This window comes from Nanorana parkeri, unplaced genomic scaffold, assembly GCF_000935625.1.
Source record: "Nanorana parkeri isolate BGI_ZX_2015 unplaced genomic scaffold, ASM93562v1 scaffold2813, whole genome shotgun sequence".
Taxonomy (NCBI): Eukaryota; Metazoa; Chordata; class Amphibia; order Anura; family Dicroglossidae; genus Nanorana; species Nanorana parkeri.
Genome location: NW_017309081.1, coordinates 1 through 14,429, shown reverse-complemented (window position 1 = coordinate 14,429; position 14,429 = coordinate 1). Strand labels below are relative to the sequence as shown.

Below are 14,429 nucleotides of genomic sequence, written 5' to 3'. Positions count from 1 at the left end.
TCTCTGATCATCTTCAGCCTCATAGGCGTTTGTGGGGCTGTGATGCGCAGGCTTGGCCAGGACAGTGAAGACTTGTGGTGCTGGATGTAAACAAACTGGAACCTCGGTTGTTGGATTGAGAAAAGTATGCATTTGTGGAGGGGGAGGGAGGGAGGGTTAGGTTTGGTAAGAGTAAAGGGGCAAAAGGATAAAGTGTCACGGGAGGACATACACTAACCTCCTCCCGTGACCCAAAGCTCAGTATATCGCAAGCTATTACCCGCTTTATACTGAGGGCGCCGTAGCCGGGACGGATCCCGACAATACTGTCGAGATCCACCCAGCTAGCTGATTGACAGTGGGCTCTGACAGTGGGCTCTGCCTATCTAGAGGCAGAGCCAACTATGCCCGCCCCCTTCCCCATCCATTCCTCCAATCAGCGCTGGAGGATGGGAGAGGGATGCGGGGAATTCCTGCAGGGAGATGATCGGGAAGTGAGTGAGCGCCGGTATGTGTTCGCTCACTTCCTGATCTATAGAGCCAACGCGTGACAGTTTCAATGTCACAGGTTGGCTTTAACCATGAGGATGAGTGGAAATCACTCCTCATAGTTCTCCTTAAATGTGTGTTTTTGTTTTTGGCAAGCAGTGTAAGTACCTGAATTGGACTTGGTATCAGAGTTCATACTGAGAGAAATACAAATCCTTTGCCAGGTAAAAAAGCTCCCGTATATTTTATATATATATATTTTTAATATTCATAGACTGCATTTTACTAACATAATTTATTCATTTGTCAAACTTAATTGGTGTCTTTTTTTCTACAGATCTCCCTTTTTTCTACTATTCAGAGAACACAATAGCCAATCATCATGGTGGTGTTTATTCTCCTGTTGATACAGGAAGTAGATGGAGGTTTCCCTACATGGCTGAGAGTTGTACTTACTCGAACCTGACGGTGGCCTGTTCCAGAAACTTCTTGTCGAAGAGCCATCGGAAGAACAGGTCCAGGCTGACAGACAGAGAAGAATGATGTGAAGAGGAAGGGAATACAATAACACATTTCACACTATGTACATACAGCTCATCTCACCTGCTCAGGCCCAGAGACGGCAGCAGCAGCACCATGAATATCAGGAAGGTGTAGCACTTGTGCATTGTAGTGCGATTCTCCCCCGACCTGCGATCAGACATCACAATCAATTGCCCAGTTTTTGTACTTTTAGTATATTGCCATTTGCAGTGAAATGGTCACCTAGCTGTGGTCGGGGGCTGAGTTCAGGCAATGAAAAGGTCACCTAGCTGTGGTCGGGGGCTGAGTTCAGGCAATGAAAGGGTCACCTAGCTGTGGTCGGGGGCTGAGTTCAGGATATGAAAGTCACCTGGCTGTGGTCGGGGGCTGAGTTCAGTCAATGAAAGGGTCACCTGGCTGTGGTCGGGGGCTGAGCTCAGGCATTGAAAGGGTCACCTAGCTGTGGTTGGGGGCTGAGTTCAGGCAATGAAAGGGTCACCTGGCTGTGGTCGTGGGCTGAGTTCAGGCATTGAAAGGGTCACCTAGCTGTGGTCGGGGCGCTGAGTTCAGGCAATGAAACGGTCACCTGGCTTGTGTTCTTCTGATCTAAGCAATTATCTAGCCAGAGGGTGAATTGCCATATTATGGACATGGGGTGCTAAGAGCAGGAGATGTAACATCAGAGGGGGGTACCTGGTCCAGTGCGCCTCGAAGAACGCTGAGTAATAGACGATGGTTGGCAGCAGAGCGGAGAACGCCCACAGTAACAGAGTGGGGAAGAACTGAGTGATGATTGGATTCTGTGTATACAAACATACAACAAACATGTCAGTCCATCAGAACACATCTGAGGCCCTTCCTGGTATTTCATTTCCAGGTCATCACTCATACAATACCCTATTGTGCTCAGGTTACATGAACCATAACCAGATCAAATGTGTGAATGCCTCCACTGTATGAGGGGCACATGCATAAGAGGCGCGAGACCTCCTATTATTAATATCCAATGTTGTAAATGATCGTTTTATTGACTAAGCTGACTCTCTTCGGTGAGACTGCTCACATGCACCAGAGCACCACAACAAAAGAGGATCCTGATGGAAGTCCAAATGTGTAAAAAGCAGTATGGCGCCACACCAATGGTCCTAGAATCCAGAATAGGTTTCAATTGAATAATTGAGAAAAAGCGCCAACACGTTTAGGGGTTCAGATTCTCTGCAATCACTGGCACCACAACACTTGTGCTGGAGGTCATGCTGGGACCCCTTCACACAGCCACATGGCAGCACCAACCTCAGTACCTGGCAATGGCAAGTTAATACACTGCTTTTAGCTGCTTGCTGTTCACCGGACTCAAAACCGGAGATCAACAGAAGAGTACAGAGCTTTCAATAACCAGAATTCACATTATTTGAAGCACTGTATTATCCTGCTGAGCTCCGGCTTTGCCCTGATGAAGGTGTATTGTCGGAACCCGTAAAATGCTCTTTTTTTATATAAGTATTGTGCACTATGTGACCATTGGTGCCCAATAAAAAAAACTTTATTGACTATGCGTCAACACACACTGCCTAGTTTATGGGTCTTGTGTATAATGTCTAATTGGAGGACCAAATGAAAGGTCTGAGAAACCAAATACGTTTGGCTTTTGCTGGTCCACTGATTCCAGCCATATCCTGTCTCTATACAGCAAACATTCCCTCTTAACAGTCTATTAGACTTTATACATGTGAATTTTTAGATCTGGGCTCCCTGTTTAAGGGACACCCATTTTTTGTCGAGAGCAGCTTCACCAGAGCCATTGTGCCATGTCACAATCTGAATGATCTAGTGATAAATTTGAGTGCAGCGCCTCATTTCTAGTTTATGGGTCTGTCATGGTAGACAATGTCCATGGCTGAGTCTCATCTGGTTCTCCTCTCCCATAGAGTGTTCAGAACCTAAATATCTGCTGCAAATAAAAGCTTCACATTAATGTAAAGCCAGATAAAGGCTGCCTGGTTTGTATTATAATAATCTATATGATTAAAGGAGAACTATGAGGGGAGCGCTTTTCACTCACCTCATAGTCCTAGCCGACCTGTGACAATGAGACTGTCACAGGTCAGCTCAGTAGATCGGGAAGTGAGCGAACACATGCCGGTGTTCGCTCACTTCTCGATCCTGTCACGGCAGAGAGCCATGACAGGGGAGGGGATGGATTCCCCCCTCCCTGCTCCGATCCGCCAGCGCTGACTGGCGGAATGGAAAGGGGAGGGGGCGGGTACAGCTGGCTCTGCCTCTAGATAGGCAGAGCCAGCTGACACTCACGCAGCTGGGCGAATCTCAACATCAATGTCGGGATCCGCTCCGGCTGCGGCGCCTCAGTATACCGCGAGCTAAGCTTAGGGTGACGGGAGGACGCTAGTTTGTGTCCTCCCGTTTCCCTAAGGAGAACTATTGGGAAAAGCCCTGACCCCATAGTTCTCCTTTAAGACATTTTTTGCAGTGCTGTATTTTCATTTTTGGAGGTTCTCTGTACCTTACTGTCATTTCCTCACTTTATATTTGTCTCAGAAGCTGACAATCTGCTCTAAAGGTAGCTGTGCGAGTGCTCTCCATTCCTTCCAGTCTTTGAACAGTTAATGGAATGATTATATGACAGAAATTGAACCTTCCCCTGGACTCACATTCAGGTACTCCACAGGTTTGGTGACGTTGAACTTGTCCATGGTGGTGATGATGATGGCTGGTGTGGTGAGGAAGAAGAGGAGGAGGAAGAGAATGACGTTGATAATCAGGCAGCGGATCCACCAGAGGAAGCCACGCGTAGACAGGTGCTCCCTGGAGGGTGACAAAAGCACATTTATCACCTTCTGAGCAATACATGAGACACAATACAGCCAAATTCCCACAGTGAATGAATCGTGAGTACCGTCTACCCTGAGACAGACAGTCCTATCCCTGGTCACCTGAAACTCGATGAACAGCATAACATACCATCAGCACTCTGAACCCTGCTCAGCATGCATCTGCCCCTGACCCAACATAAAGGACATTAACCTATATTTAATAATGTAAATATTTTTAAGAAATCATTCATTTTTAAGGAGTTTTCACTCATAGTTTCATAGGATAAGCTGAGGAGCATTGCCTACAGTTTAGCACAAAGGAGAAGGAACATAAAAATACACTGTGCAGCATTTCTGAAAAGGAAGCAAAGTCTGCATATGTAATGGGTACAGCTGGCTGTCACCATGTATGTAGATTTACAATAAACACAGGGGAAGGGTTTTAATTAATTAACACAGTGATTTGGTTCAGATGAATGTCAAAAAAATTGAGTTTTCATTTCACCTTCACTGAAATTGGCAATTTTCTAGTGAACTCATATTCACCAAAATATCTCCACTCACCCCCTAGAAATCATATGTATAAATTTTTACATAAAACATACAAATACATCTACCAAAAAAGTACAGACCAATATATCGGAGCCTAGGTGGAGCTATAGAAGAAACCTTGTATTCAGCTTCTGTACCATTATTTATGTGATAGAGTCCCGTTACCATCTTCAGTCTGAGGAATGACCATTACCCCTCTCCCTTCCCCAAACTAAGCCCCAGAAATGACCACACTCCAATCTTCATTCCTTGGAGCCCCTCCCCCCTTAGAAATGACCCACCCCTCAAGAATGACCACACTCACCCAGGAATGACCATGCCCCCCTCTCCCCACCCCTAACGACACACCTCAAGAATGACCACCCAAGAATGACCAATGCCCTGTGCGCCCCTGCCCCAGGGGAACCTCCTCTCACCAGTAGATATTCTGCGGGTCCGGAGCGTAGCTGACAGTCCAGTTGTGCAGGTGAAGAGCTTCACTGCAGGATGAGTTTTTGGGCTCCCCTCGGCAGCTGCAACCGTGACATTTACATGCATTGAAATCTTTCAGAATCCTGCAAGGGGAAAAAGAAATACAAAGCTTCAGGTATACAATAAAGGGTGTAGTGATTAAGGCAGAGTGCCTGGAGATTTCTAGGCTGGGCAGAGAGCAACAGACAAACAATACAAAATGGGAGCTCACTGGCAATAACCTAGAGAGATCCAGATAAAGATCACCTTTGGTGACACCTAACATATGGGGTTGTTTGCATTGCTGTCACAAACTTTTTGAGAGTCGAGAGAAATAAAAGTCTCGACACGTCATCATTCAGACATAAACCTTGTGAAGTATTCCCAGGTTGGGGCTCCAGGGCTCTAATACAGGGCAACGGAGGCAAGAGCTCCAACCTCTATCTCCCTGGGGGCAAGGCATTACACATGGGGGAGGAGTCAGGCCACAATCTAAGGATTTGAAATTCATGCTAGTAATATGTAGTTGTGAAAAGTCAGGCGCCAGAAGCATTCAGGGAGAAGTTTAAGATGTTGGTGACACTTGGGGGCAGAGCAAGAAAAGCCAACAACACAGGGAGAAAGCCTAGACATTGCCGATTCCGAGTACCTTTACAGTGGACTTACATGGCAGTGGTGGCCTCATTCTGAAAGGTGACAAATGCCATTCCAAGTGGCTTCTCGTTGACCTTTTCCTTTTCCTTCTTGTAGTCTTCTTTCAAGCGCTGCTCTAACCGTGTATAATATTCGATGGCCTCCACCTATGGCAGTGAAGGAAGATCAAAATTACATGACAGCAGAACCAGTGAACAACCTTCGTTTCCTAATACTTCCCATAGAGCACCTCACCGGGTATCACCTTCCAATGTATGATCATCATGTGAACATTACTCCCTAATAGCTTCCATAGAGCACCTCACTGGGTAACACCTTCCAATGTATGATCATCACTCCCTAATACTTCCCATAGAGCACCTCACTGGGTAACACCTTCCAATGTATGAACATCACTCCCTAATACTTCCCATAGAGCACCTCACTGGGTAACACCTTCCAATGTATGAACATCATGTGAACATTACTCCCTAATACTTCCCATAGAGCACCTCACTGGGTAACACCTTCCAATGTATGATTATCATGTGAACATTACTCCCTAATACTTCCCATAGAGCACCTCACTGGGTAACACCTTCCAATGTATGAACATCACTCCCTAATACTTCCCATAGAGCACCTCACTGGGTAACACCTTCCAATGTATGAACATCATGTGAACATCACTCCCTAATAGCTTCCATAAAGCACCTCACTGCGTAACACCTTCCAATGTATGAACATTACTCCCTAATAGCTTCCATAAAGCACCTCACTGCGTAACACCTTCCAATGTATGAACATTACTCCCTAATAGCTTCCATAAAGCACCTCACTGGGTAACACCTTCCAATGTATGAACATTACTCCCTAATAGCTTCCATAAAGCACCTCACTGGGTAACACCTTCCAATGTATAATCATCACTCCCTAATATCTCCCATGGAGCCCCTCAGTTGGTATCACCTTCCAATGTATGAACATCACATCTCCAACCCTTTCCAACTCCTCCTGTAGAGCACCTCACCTTCCAATGTATGTATATTATGTCTCCAACACTTCCTAATACCACCCACGGAGCATCTCACTGGGTACTACCGTATTTTTCGCTCCCTAAGACGCACTTTTTTCCCCCCAAAAGGAGCAAACACCTACCGCCCGACGCCCGGGACATGCAGTTTCGAGCGCCGGGCGAGTAGCTTCTTTGTACATTCTTTGTACATGCTCCTGACAAGCAGAGTTGAATGTACAGTGGGAGCCGCTGCTCGTTTAATACAAGGGATCTAATTAGATCACTTGTATTGAATCCAGCGGCGATCGTGTCCACCTCTGCCGTGGTTTACGGTCCCCTCTTGGGGACCGTGACCATGGCATAGGAGCTCACCATAGAGCCCCTTGAGCAGACAAAGAACGTCGTTCTTCGTCTGCTCTGTGTGATTACTGAGACCGTGGCGCTGTAATCACAGCGCCACCTGTCTCAGCGGTCACTGAACTGCAGCTTCCTATGGACCGGAGCGCCTTATGGAGCGCAAAATACGGTACTTTTCAATATATGTATATCATGTCTTTATTACTCCCCAATGCCTCCCACGGAGCACCTCACACTGTGTATCACCTTCCAATGTATGCATGTCATGTCTTCATCACTTCCTCATATCTCCCATAGAGCACCTCACTGGGCACCGCCTTTCAGTGTATTCATCATGTCACAGAACAAACATCCAACCGCATAGAACCTTGGATTACAGCCTATACAACTTTACTGCTACATAGTGGGTTTACAGAATGATGCTTTAAAGTGACATTAAAGTCAAAAAATGTTTCCCTCCCCCCCAATGTTAATGTCAGCACTTACCTTAAATGATGTCTCTTAATCCGATCTTCTTCTTTCCTGATGTTTTCATCTGTCCCTCCAGCGGTGCGGCGGCTCTCCGATCCAGCGCCGACACCTCTCTGCTTGCAGGCACTTCTGATCCAGCGGTGTCTGCATGCGGGTGCACGCGTCCTTGCGTCGCTGCTCGTCTCCCGGCCGAGAATCCGAACTGTGTATGTGCCCGCCCCAAGGTGCTTTGCGGCCGCACAAGCAGTTTCGGATTCTCGGACGGGAGCGCGCAGCGATAACGAGGTAAGTCAAGCGCTGTTAAAGCGTTTTTTGTTTTTTTCAAAAACTTTTTGCCTATATCTACTGCTTGATAGCGGTAGATATAGGCCAAAAAAACGGAGGCTTTAGAACCACCTTTACTACCTCCGGGCTGGCCGTAGTAAAAAAACGGCCGGCCGGGAGCTCTCTAGATCTGAGCGGGCGTCTTTAGACGTCCACTCAGACACGCCGCTGGGCGCGCACGAGCGGGATATGCCCGATATTCAAAAACAGGCAGCGATGCCTGTTAACATACAAGCGATCCGCCGGCAGATGGCTTGTACGGGGTAACGATCGGTGCAACGCTGTACCGGGATCAGCATGGCGCCTGCGTCACAGGGGATCAGAGGGAGATCGGTACACGAGCTCCCTCCGGTCCCCTCTCCGGTGTCAGAATGCGGAAGTGGTGTATATTACATCACTTCCGCATTCTTGTGTCACTCTCCAGCTTCAGAAGCTGGAAAGAAGCTGATGGAGCAGATCTCTGCTTCATCAGCTTCTTTTGGGGGGGTCCTAGGTGACATTAGGGATCTTGGAGACCCCTGATGTCTCTATAAAGAGGACCTGTCACATATTTTGCTATCACATAGGGGGGTTTCATTAGCCCCCGTATGTGATGGCAATAAAGTTTAGTGGGAAAAAAAAAAAAAGGGAAAAAAATTAAAGTCCCCCCCCCAAAATTTAAAGTTACACATAAAAAAAGAATAAAAAAAACTAAAACATTTTTTAAAGTCCCCACCCGTACATACACGCATGCAAACATGCGTCGGGGGCGCATACGTGCAAAAAAGACGATTGCGCCCATTACGCCGCACATGTTACAAATCGGCGTGAACGTCGGAGTGAGGGCAATAATTTTAGGACCATCAATCACTGATAACACTAAACTGATGAGCGGTAAAAGCTTTTAAAGCGTCGCCTATGGCCAATTTTGGGTATGGTAGTTTTCTGCGATTTCGCGGGTGAGCGCAATTTTAAGGCTTGACATGTTTGGTGTCTATCTACCCGACGTGACCCTGACTTTTATATTTTACCAAAAAACTGGGTAATAATAAATGTTTCCTAACAATGTAAAAAAACAAATCAAAATTTTCAGTAATTTTTCCTAATTATAGTAAAAAATCAAACCCCAGTGGTGAATAAATACCACCAAAAGAAAGCTCTATCTGTCCCCAAAAAATGGTATAAAATTAATTTCAGCACAGCGCTGCATGACGGAATAAATGTCAGCCAAAGTACCGCAGTGCTGAATACTGAAAAATGGCCTGGCCAGGAAGGGGGTGTAACACCTGGTCTTCAAGAGGTTAATTAAGCTGGTCAGTCAATTTCCCCCACTTTCTATCCAGTGGGAATTGCAGATACAGTTGTAATCAAAATGATTGAACCTCCATTGCAAATCAGGTTTATTGGCAACATTTACAGACTTTCAGCTGCAGCTTAATAGGACCTGCCGGGTCCAACACAAAGTAGGTCAAAGTACAGCCTCATAACTGTTAAGGTGCCCATACACCTTACGATTATCGGACGATTTTCGTATGCGATCGACTTTTCGGCCGATAAACGTATGTGTGCATTGCAGTGTCCGACCGACAGTACTGTACAATCGTACGACTTTTGACGGTCAAACATGTTTGAAAACTTTGCTAGCGTAAGGTTGCTGGCGTTTCTGTCCGTCAAAAGTCGTATGATCTACACTGCGCTTGCGCGAACAAAAATACGACAATCAATTACCGCATTTCGTCCAGGTGCTTTTCGTTAATTACGGCTAAATTAATCTTGCGATCATCGGGGCGGGATGGGGCTGCCGTACGAAAATCGTACGACTATTCGATCATCGGACGAAAAGGTGTATGGGCACCTTTATTCTCTCGCCACCACTAAAGTATCTGTAACACGTGTTAAGAGCAGGAATACAACGACCGTGTACACAAGCCCTGACTCTCCAGAATCCACAAAAACACTGAAAGATCAGTTCTTAAAAACAGCCGATTGGTGCTGGTCTGTGGCGGAAGGTATCATAACCTAATCCAGGTCTATTAGATTTAGGGTTGGGCTGTTTCTACTAAACCTGCACGGGTGACTCCCACCATTGCCCTGTCTTTGGCTTTCTCAACAAGGCTGCTCATGCCACAGTAGCCCATAGCAAGCAATCAGAATCTAGTTGACTGCAGTTATATCAGTGCACAAATCATTTCCTATCAATTCCTTCATTGGGGTAATAACATGTCCTGTGCACCACCCCGTCCCCTCACCTGCTCGCATCCTTTTATCACGCAGCAGCATAAGTGACCGCACGGCTTTGGGTTGATGAAGGACGTCAGGCTCTCTTTACTCATTAAGTGGGTGAAGTAGAGGCGACCGCGCTCAGCTTTTTTCCTAAACACAACAAAGAGAGACATGAGGTGTTTCTGCACCACAGGAGATTGCATTCTAACAACCCCAACACAGTCACAGCTATTAGTATACATTTATATAGCTCTGACATATTCTGTGGAGCTGTACAGAGGACACTAATATAAGTGTGTGACTGATCCATACATTTATGAAGAGAACACCGAGTACAGAGACAAACAAAAAGATACTTTGTCGCACTCCTTACCGGTAAAACCCAAAGTTGAATGAGGGGTGGGGTGCCTGTAGTGACCTGCGGATGGCGCCGCCACACAGCATAAAGATGAATGAATGTCACCAGCACACCACCAGTATTGCAGTCCATGTTTTGGGGACATGACGTTCCAATAAACAAACTCTTTGGACTGCAATACTGGTTGTGTGCTGGTGACATTTATTCATCTTTACACTGAGAACACAAACTCACTTGGAAACCAATGGAATACGTTTCCAAAAGCAGTGCAGAGCAATGTAATCAAGAGCGGAAGATTCATTTAATAGAGTCATCGGAAAAATGACAGCGGACAAGTCACTAAGGACAAGTGGGCTCCATTGTGTGCCCTGGTTTTCTATTGTTTTGTTAGTTACCCTACAGTGTGTGCCCAGAATAAGAGGGAATGTCCTTATGAAAGGGAAGATGATGCGTCTAACTTGTAGAGTGTCCGCTCTTACCTCTCTGTGTCCAGGAACATGAGCCTGGCCACATTATAGCACGGCCGAGCTTCCAGCACTATGCAGTTGTTATACGCCTCCCTGCAACAAAAGAAAAGAACTTAGCAATATTCCAGAGCCCACGGATCCAAATCACATTAGACAAATCTACAGAGACCCGAACACATCGCAGACCGTTCTCTAGAGCCCAGAGATCGGGTCACATAAGATACAGCTCTCCAGAGATCCGGTCACACCAGACACAGCTCTCCAGAGGCCAGAGGTCCGGTCACACCAGACACAGCTCTCCAGAGCCTAGAGATCTGGTCACACTATATACAGCTTTCCAGAGGCCAGAGATCCGGTCACACCACATACAGCTCTCCAGAGATCCGATCACACCAGATACAGCTCTCCAGAGATCCGATCACACCTACTATGCAGTTGTTATACGCCTCCCTGCAACAAAAGAAAAGAACTTAGCAATATTCCAGAGCCCACGGATCCAAATCACATTAGACAAATCTACAGAGACCCGAACACATCGCAGACCGTTCTCTAGAGCCCAGAGATCGGGTCACATAAGATACAGCTCTCCAGAGATCCGGTCACACCAGACACAGCTCTCCAGAGGCCAGAGATCCGGTCACACCAGACACAGCTCTCCAGAGATCCGGTCACACCAGACACAGCTCTCCAGAGGCCAGAGATCCGGTCACACCAGACACAGCTCTCCAGAGCCTAGAGATCGGGTCACACTATATACAGCTTTCCAGAGGCCAGAGATCAGGTCACACCAGATACAGCTCTCCAGAGATCCGATCACACCAGATACAGCTCTCCAGAGGCCAGAGATCCGGTCACACTATATACAGCTATTTAGAGGCCAGAGATCCGGTCACACTATATACAGCTATTTAGAGGCCAGAGATCCGGTCACACTATATACAGCTATTTAGAGGCCAGAGATCCGGTCACACTATATACAGCTATTTAGAGGCCAGAGATCCGGTCACACTATATACAGCTATTTAGAGGCCAGAGATCCGGTCACACTATATACAGCTATTTAGAGGCCAGAGATCCGGTCACACTATATACAGCTATTTAGAGGCCAGAGATCCGGTCACACTATATACAGCTATTTAGAGGCCAGAGATCCGGTCACACTATATACAGCTATTTAGAGGCCAGAGATCCGGTCACACTATATACAGCTATTTAGAGGCCAGAGATCCGGTCACACTATATACAGCTATTTAGAGGCCAGAGATCCGGTCACACTATATACAGCTATTTAGAGGCCAGAGATCCGGTCACACTATATACAGCTATTTAGAGGCCAGAGATCCGGTCACACTATATACAGCTATTTAGAGGCCAGAGATCCGGTCACACTATATACAGCTATTTAGAGGCCAGAGATCCGGTCACACTATATACAGCTATTTAGAGGCCAGAGATCCGGTCACACTATATACAGCTATTTAGAGGCCAGAGATCCGGTCACACTATATACAGCTATTTAGAGGCCAGAGATCCGGTCACACTATATACAGCTATTTAGAGGCCAGAGATCCGGTCACACTATATACAGCTATTTAGAGGCCAGAGATCCGGTCACACTATATACAGCTATTTAGAGGCCAGAGATCCGGTCACACTATATACAGCTATTTAGAGGCCAGAGATCCGGTCACACTATATACAGCTATTTAGAGGCCAGAGATCCGGTCACACTATATACAGCTATTTAGAGGCCAGAGATCCGGTCACACTATATACAGCTATTTAGAGGCCAGAGATCCGGTCACACTATATACAGCTATTTAGAGGCCAGAGATCCGGTCACACTATATACAGCTATTTAGAGGCCAGAGATCCGGTCACACTATATACAGCTATTTAGAGGCCAGAGATCCGGTCACACTATATACAGCTATTTAGAGGCCAGAGATCCGGTCACACTATATACAGCTATTTAGAGGCCAGAGATCCGGTCACACTATATACAGCTATTTAGAGGCCAGAGATCCGGTCACACTATATACAGCTATTTAGAGGCCAGAGATCCGGTCACACTATATACAGCTATTTAGAGGCCAGAGATCCGGTCACACTATATACAGCTATTTAGAGGCCAGAGATCCGGTCACACTATATACAGCTATTTAGAGGCCAGAGATCCGGTCACACTATATACAGCTATTTAGAGGCCAGAGATCCGGTCACACTATATACAGCTATTTAGAGGCCAGAGATCTGGTCACATGGCAGACAGTTCAGAGCTTAGAGATCTGATCACACCATACACAGCTCTCCACCACAAAGGGTTCAGTAATTAGAGAGCATTGCGACTTACTCAAAATGCTTCTTAATTTTTCCTGGTTCTGCGTATTTGGAAATGCCATTGATAAATAGAGTTCTCTTCACCTGGGAGTATCAAAAAGGACAAATATAAGATGGAGAAAGGAACGCAAGATAATGCAGAAACAAAGCACAATATTATGGAGTCTCATCAATGGGCGACAAAGCCATGCCAAGAACACACGAGCTCTCTATCGGAAGAAATCTATACAAACTGTGCGATAAAAATGTGACGCATTACCAGCTCATCCTCCTTGTAGCGCATTTTGGACGTGTGACGCCGCATACTGTACACCGTGAGCAGGAGGTAGAGGAATGCAAAGATGGTGTGAAGCCAAAGAAGATTGTTCCTGAGAAGGTAAAGAAACGGTGTCATATACATACATATCAATACAGAAAGTCCTATAAATGGACCTAAATACAGGCAGTCCCCGAGTTACATACATCCGACTCCTACTTACAGACGGAGGCTATTACTGTACAGCAGGGGTAGTTGTAACGTTACCACACTCATGCCGAGGAGGAGCACCCGCTTTTTTGGGTCTGGTTCGTAGTACTGTACGTACATTACAGGAATTTGGCTCGTTAGACGCGCAGACGAGGGGTGCCCGCCTCTTCTTCCGGGTCACTGTGAGGTTTTTACTGCTGTCTGTATCCTCATTAGAAAGATATAATCTCACTTCCTGTCCTTGACACAACAAGTGAAAAGAGTTATCATGGACAAAAAGGTGTCTCCACTGAAGCTTCATCACCAATCCTTGTTTCCACGACAACCCAAAATTTTCAAAATCCAATTGTCACAGGGACAGAAAGTGAGGTGAAATTTTTGGAATAGGGGCACACACAGCAAAACAAACTGTACAGGGGGGTTAACCCTTCCCTATGCTATCCAAAACCAACAAACAGTTTTCCAGCTGGAGTTACACTTAAAAAAATTTACCTATTCCCACTTACTTACAAATTCAACTTAAGAACAAATAATAATAAATCACACACAGACTGGTTTTTCCCCAGTGAGATCCCTCCTCCAGGTCATTTCCCAGTCATCTCCCTCCAGCACACACCATGTCCAGCATTTTTTCTCAGGGACTTCTTAGTCTGCAATCAAAAACTCCCACTACACAAACTGCATACTGAACCCATATCCTCTGTATAGACATTACATGCCGAGCCCAGAAACAGCCTGGAGTCAGACTGAAGCTCAGTTCAACAACAGTCTCTGCCCCCTCTACACAAGTCGAATCACTGCCTCTCAGTAACTGTGTAGTCGGTGTGTAGTCCATAATTGTGTGCCCTCTTCCATTCTACCTCCTGCATATATTTCTTCCTAGCATGCCCTCTACATTCCTCTCCCAACATACAATCTGCAATCCTCTTCTTCACATACTGCCCCCCGTCATACCCCCCACACTCCTCTCCTG

General features: G+C 46.2%; 1 protein-coding gene across 1 annotated transcript in view; it reads right to left on the bottom strand.

Annotated features, from left to right (window-relative positions):
- Positions 1-13,384, bottom strand: part of LOC108802347 (CSC1-like protein 2) — a 23,688-nt gene extending 10,304 nt beyond the window's left edge. Inside the window, exons 1-10 of the mRNA XM_018574210.1 lie at positions 13,250-13,384; positions 13,004-13,074; positions 10,663-10,743; positions 9,852-9,975; positions 5,490-5,623; positions 4,790-4,927; positions 3,660-3,813; positions 1,684-1,790; positions 1,072-1,158; positions 925-990 (exon numbers count right to left, since the gene is read on the bottom strand). Of these exons, the coding sequence (XP_018429712.1) occupies positions 925-990; positions 1,072-1,158; positions 1,684-1,790; positions 3,660-3,813; positions 4,790-4,927; positions 5,490-5,623; positions 9,852-9,975; positions 10,663-10,743; positions 13,004-13,074; positions 13,250-13,384 (1,097 nt within the window). The remainder of the gene's footprint in view (positions 1-924; positions 991-1,071; positions 1,159-1,683; positions 1,791-3,659; positions 3,814-4,789; positions 4,928-5,489; positions 5,624-9,851; positions 9,976-10,662; positions 10,744-13,003; positions 13,075-13,249) is intronic.
- Positions 13,385-14,429: the final 1,045 nt, after the last annotated feature.